The following is a 6,599-nucleotide window of genomic DNA, read 5'->3' as shown; positions in this document are numbered from 1 at the left end:
TTAACAACTCAGCCACCTGGCCTAAAAAAAAAATTAATAAAAACTTCTCAACGTCTACAAACTAATAAAAAAATTATGTTATTATTGATTAAAATGAAATGATAAAAGGAAAAGGGTCAGAACAGGTTACAAAATAAAGAAATTCAATGTTTAAAAGTTGAATTTGTGCACTTTATTGATAACTGCCACATTTTATTAATTTATTTGAGCATAAAATATCATACAACTATATACACAATGGCCACCATGTTGCTAAGACCTCAAAAAGTAACTTTGGTATAACCTATTGAAGAAAATGTATGCAGTTAAGCAGTAGTGCATAACTTCTTTAAACTATAAAAAGCAATTCATGTGGTTGAACAGTTAGTGTAATATATGGTCAGAACATTTAGGAATTAATTAGAATGCATGTGCAGCCACATGAATAAATAAACATTTTTTATATTCATATTAGCAAAAGTTTTATTTTATCAGATATTGTCAAGAAAATTCTAAACTGGGATATAAAATTCATGAACATGATCTACTCCTACCAGAAGTAGACAAAAAAAAAAAAAAAGGAAAACAGGAAGTCATTAGCAACATCGCACACATCACTTGGCCAGATTTAGCAGCAGAATCATCCAATGACATCCACTAGTCCAACATAATTAATATGTACAGGTGAAGCAGTCATTAAGTTTTACAAAGTTATCACCTCATAATTTACACTATCACAACCAATCTCTTGACTTGCTTTTGTTGTCTGCTCCTAATACTTGAAAACACCGTAAGCTGCTGCCACACAGAACAGGGACTCCTGAAATAGTACAAGCAGCTTGTTGGTCAGATAGATTGGAGCGAAATGCAATCAATAATCTTGTCTTATTAAAAACATAATGAATCAAATAACAATGAACTGTTAATGACATATAAAGACTAAGGTGAATTAATTTGAGTCTGTAAGTAGCAGAATATGGTAAAAAGGGAAATTACTCCTTCAGTATTCACAAATATGGTTATAATGTTGAAATTTGTCCCTGTAAATAATTGTTTACATTATTTCTCTTTGTTTACAACTATACATCTCAATAATGTGGAAGTTATTTCCCTTTTTCAATATCAGACAAAATGTTTGATTACCAATAATTAATTAACTAATTGGTAATTTAAAAAAAAAATGATTCATGTTTTGTTAGGTAAAATAAATAATTGATTAAGGTTTGAACTTGATCCGATAATGGGTGTGGGAGAAATAATGTGTACAATTATTTACAGGGACAAAACATTATAACCCTATTTGTGAATACTGAAGGGGTAATTTTCCTTGTTGGTATCAAACAAAATAACTATTAACCAGCAATTAATGGACTAATTGTTTTTTTTTTTTTTTAAATTGACTCATGTATTGTCTATGCCAATGATTAATTGTACAAAGATTCAACTCTGTGGGAGAAATAACATGTTTAAACTTTTTACCAGACAGACAGATAGACAGAGTGAGTTGATATAAACATTGTAAAACAAAGTTGGAACTACAAACCATTTCATAACAGGTTTGTTTCTATTTCGTTTTACATGTTTATGAACCCGGGATCCTGGGTTCGAATCTCAGTGAAGACTGGGATTTTGAATGTAAGAATTTTTAGGGCACCCCTAGGTCTACCCAACCCTAATAGGGAAAGAAAATGAGGTTGGTCGTTGTGCTGGCAACATGACACTCTACTTGTTAACCGCTGTCCAAAAAAAAAACAACCAGATAACCTTAACATCATCTGCCCTATAGATCGCAAGGTCTGAAAGGGGAACAATTTTTATGGACATTCTGGAGTGTCACCTCAGAATGCTGACTACCTCCTTCAAAGGCACATTCCTCGTTCCATATGCTAGGACAAATTTGTACAATACTCCTTCTTCCCTAGTGCTTTTAGAGCATGGAATGGGTTGCCTGAGATATGAGATAGCCATGAAAACCAGTGACTTAGCAGAATTTAGGTAACTGGTTAATATGCATGACTAAATGCATGACACATAGGACGCAATCTTCTTCATTTTTGAAGTAACGTCTATATTATATAAGATACTGGCCCCATAACACCCCTATGGAAGATAACATGTATGGAGAATCGCCTGATGGGGAAGCAACTTCACAGTTCGTATAAAACTGATTGCCTGAACCCTCCAGCATGATAATATGAACAGCGAAGAAGAAAGAAAGAGCATTCCTTCAAACAAAAGATTATTACAAACTTGCCCAAACTTCCAGCAAGGCAGCAGAAGATGAACAGGGCCTACTGTATGACCAGATAACCATCATTTCTTTAATTTAAGCCTATGATAACTTTAAAGTCTTAGCTACATTCTCAACAACTTTTAAACAGTCACATTCTCATTATAGTGCTCAAAAGATGTTTCCTAAAAACTCAGAGAAATGGCAGCGTGTTATAAATAATGTGTTGAAATTAAAACAAAGTCTGGAACTTCTTCTTCTTCTTCTTCATCGTTCTCATTGTTATGTTGGAGTGTTCATATGACTAGACCAATACATGAGATGAACTGCGCATATAGTTTTCTTTCTATTGGGGTGATTTGGGGCCAATGTCTTATACGGGCCTCTTGGTAGAGAGAGCAGTTTTGGAGGACGTGGTCGGCATTTTCTGGTGATACTCCACATGGGCAGATTTCACTGGTTCCAATTTTGAGCTTCCGGAACATGTGTTGTCGCATTCTGTTGTGTCTGGTCCTGAGTCGAAAGATTAGACGTTGGTCTAACTTCTAATTTAATACAATAGTTTACTAAAAAATCCTGATGCAGTGCTGATACTTACATTTATAAAAATATCCTGTGCATAGTTGTCTGTGTCCGAGTCCCAAAAGCAGCGACAGCCCATTCTAGAGACACAAAAGTGGATTAAGTACAATTAATTACAAAATTAAATTGAATCACATTTTTATTCACTGCAGGTGAATTCTGTCAATATTATTTTTACTAAGATTTATATTTTATGGCACATTGGCATAATTTAGGCCATGTTGTTCCCTTAGTACTTCAAGGACTCTCTTATATTTAAAAAGTATAGTAGGAACATTAAGAGCTATAGAAGATACTGTTTAAGTGTTAAAATAAGTTTATATGTCATGTATAAACATTGTTTTGTTAATAAGTTAATAAGATTCTATTGAGAAGTATTCTGAGAATACATATATTCAAATAAAAGAGGCCAAGCTTATTTGTATGATGGGATGATAGAGACAAAAGTAAAGTTTCCCCTCTCAGACCTTACAATCAATGAGGCAGTTGTTAAGGTCATGTCTCTGTCGCCCACGGTTAATGAAGATGTCATGTGGCCAGCACAACGACCAACAGCCTATACTTTTTCCCAACTATTGTAGGTACCAACTAGAGCTGGATGCACTCAGAGGCGTCTTAAGGACGCCAAAATAAAAAATTTCAGTCTTAAGCAGGATTTGAACCCAACACCCCTCTGTTTGGAAGCGAAGCGCTTTACCACTCAGACACAGAATCTGTATATCATGTGGCAAAAGAATCTGTATATCATGTGGCCTTTCTCAGGCATGAGGCCATTAACCCACTTGCCAATCCCAAAAGCTGCAAGAGTTTAGTTTAGCCTATAAAGTTACCTCAGGCAAGAGTATAGCCTATAAAGCTGCCTCAGACAAGAGTTTAGCCTATAAAGCTGCCTCAGGCAAGAGTTTAGCCTATAAAGCTGCCTCAGGCAAGAGTTTAGCCTATAAAACTGCCTCAGGCAAGAGTTTAGTCTATAAAGCTGCCTCAGGCAAGAGTTTAGCCTATAAAGCTGCCTCAGACAAGAGTTTAGCCTATAAAGCTGCCTCAGGTAAGAGTTTAGCCTATAGGTAGCAGGTCAATGTTTCTACTAAAGTCTACAAAACTGCTTACTTGACCCCTTCCCCTCTTTGCTCTCCAATGACAACTTGTACTATAAACTTGTATCTGTCATATCCTAAGTCTGTTGAGCATAAAGCAAATAATAAATTAAAGAAATAAAACTTATTCAAAGAATATCCACACAATCTTATTTCATGAATTACTGACATTACTTCAAAGCTTATTTCCCCATTCAGACCTCAGTATCAATAGGGCAGATGATGTAAAGGTCATCTGTTTCTATGGCCCACGTTTAACAATGGTGTCATGTGGCCAGAATAATGACAAACCATTAGAACTGGGTGGACTAAGAGGCACCCAAACATCCTGAGGTTAAAAATCCCAGTCTTCACCAGGATTTGAACTCATGACCTCAGTTCAGAAGCCAACAAGTGCTATACCACTCAGCCAATGCGCCTCCTACATTACTTCGAAGAAGAAGATAATTATGCTCTACACAATTGTTTAGATTATTTCATATGCTAGGACAAATTTGTACAAGTACTTCTTTTCCCTAGAGCCATTAAAGCATGCAATGGTTTACCTGAATCAGCACAGGAAAACCAATAACTTAGCAGAGTTTAAGCCTCTAATTAACATGCATGACTAATGATTAATATATGGATACCTTAAGGACATAATTATTTTCACTTTTATTAGCTTTGGTTGTTAAAATTATGTTATATAGTGTTGGTGGTTGAGATATTCAACAAACCATTTAATTGAAATGATATAGGCAAGTCCTTTAAAACCAAACAACAGAATGAATAGTATTGAATAAGTTAATCTGGCCATTTAGAACACAATACTATATTACATAAAGAAGGACACAGTCGATGTTGTCAAATTCACTACAAGGCGTCTCTTCGTCCTTTTTTCTCTCTAACCTATTTCCGTTCTAACTTTTTAATGTACTCTAACGAAATATCTGAAATATCCAATTAAACCCAACTTCTACACGTCTTATTTTTGAGTCATTACAGTATATCTAGATATATTTAGATCCAGAGATTCAAACATTATTCAATTCAAACTATTTTGATTAAAATTGCAGGTTTAACTGCTCTCTACACTTTAAATTCTACACATATTTAATTATGTATACCTTTTAATTTAAACTTTATAGAGTCTGCAATGTCTTTTGTCAATGCTGTAGATTCTTCTGATGAGTATGTAACACCTGATAGCTTCTCACCCAATACTGTGTGAATCAGTTCCTTGACATTGGCTGGCCGAAATCTAGATTTGACAAACAAAAAGCAATTAACATTTACAGATCATCTCAGTCTAGTTATGTAAATTTAGAGACTGCAATTCAAACAGATTTTTCTTATATTCTTTTTCACAAAAAAATAGAATAAATGTAAAATAAAATTTACTATGATAAAAAAAAAAGAAAGAAAAGAAAATGGATAAAATAATCTGAAAAAAATGTTTAATCATTATGGGATTAATTGTATAATTGATGTCTAATTGTGAATTTGAAAATGGCTCTGGAGAAAAAATTTTTCTTTCAAAAGATGGACTAATAGATGGCAAGGGTAGCTTGGGTCTGAGGCAGATATGCCTGCTTCTTTTCTTTTTTGTTTTTTAGATCTACATACTGATTACCGATCTCCTTGCCTTATAATATGATGAAACTATGATACTCCTGGCTTCATGCGATGAGGAGCGATCAAGAGTTATCTGTGACAATTGTAGGATTTCAATGTCTGTTATGACAGTTATGTTGTCAAACAAATAAACCTGATGGATTATTCTCTAATGCAACTCTAATGAGCGCTTATTCTAGATCTAGATCTATCATCTAGACCCTTTCTATTTCGAGAGATCTAGATCTACTAGATGATCTAGAATCTATTAGTAGTATTAGAATCACTATCTATTATAATCTAGACCCTTTCTAGATCTAGAGATCTAGATCAACTAGATGATCTAGAATCTATTTGAATCACTATTTAGATTTAGAGTAGACATTCTAGGCAATCTAGACCAAGAAAAGTTAAATGTTCTTTTCTTAAATAATAATACAGAAGCTAGCTTACTTCAAAAAAGAAGATGATTATGTCCTAGTAGTCCTATTACTGTTACATGTCATGCGCATGTTAACCATATCTGAATATCACCATATCCATGCCATATCATTTATAGATCATACTATTCATAGTCCATCTATTTAGAATAATTTAGATCTATCATCTAGATGATTATTTCTAAGACTAAGCTTTTTGACTTAAGACTAGTCTAAACTAACTTTAACAGACTTTAACTAGATCTAGATTTTACTAGTTACTAGATCTACTATCTACTACTACTGTGTACTAGAGACAGTAGAGATCTAGATCTATCTCTAATTGAATTGACCGGTAGTCCTAGTAGATCTACTTGAGTACTAGTCTAGTCGGTACGTGTGGCACGGTGTGCCGTTGGTAACTTTAAAGTTTAAGTTTAAACTTAGATCTAGATCTAGTCAAGTAACTTACTTTTGTGAATAATTAGGTCTAATTATATAAGTGTTTTGAACGGATGATTCACTCTTCACACCAAGATTTATATCACTTAATATTTCATCAGATGTAGGTTTCTTCTTGGCATCAACAGAATCTCCCATTTTGAAACGTTAATTTAAATATAACAACTTCCAAGTATTATTCCGATTCACGAGGTGCCAAGCTATTACAAAAACATTCAAAATGGTGTCCTTAACAACCAG

General features: G+C 34.0%; 1 protein-coding gene across 1 annotated transcript; it reads right to left on the bottom strand.

Moving 5' to 3' along the window:
- Positions 1 to 149: 149 nt before the first annotated feature.
- Positions 150 to 6,599, bottom strand: LOC106069931 (dynein light chain Tctex-type protein 2B-like). The gene is made up of 5 exons (XM_056013271.1): positions 6,370 to 6,599; positions 4,992 to 5,125; positions 3,899 to 3,968; positions 2,808 to 2,871; positions 150 to 799 (listed from the first exon to the last, which is right to left on the bottom strand). The coding sequence occupies exons 1-5, from the start codon at positions 6,495 to 6,497 to the stop codon at positions 752 to 754; spliced, it is 444 nt and encodes a 147-aa protein (XP_055869246.1). The 5' UTR covers positions 6,498 to 6,599; the 3' UTR covers positions 150 to 751.

This window comes from Biomphalaria glabrata, chromosome 15 (genome assembly GCF_947242115.1).
Source record: "Biomphalaria glabrata chromosome 15, xgBioGlab47.1, whole genome shotgun sequence".
Taxonomy (NCBI): domain Eukaryota; kingdom Metazoa; phylum Mollusca; class Gastropoda; family Planorbidae; genus Biomphalaria; species Biomphalaria glabrata.
This window is presented reverse-complemented; position numbering and strand designations above follow the sequence as displayed.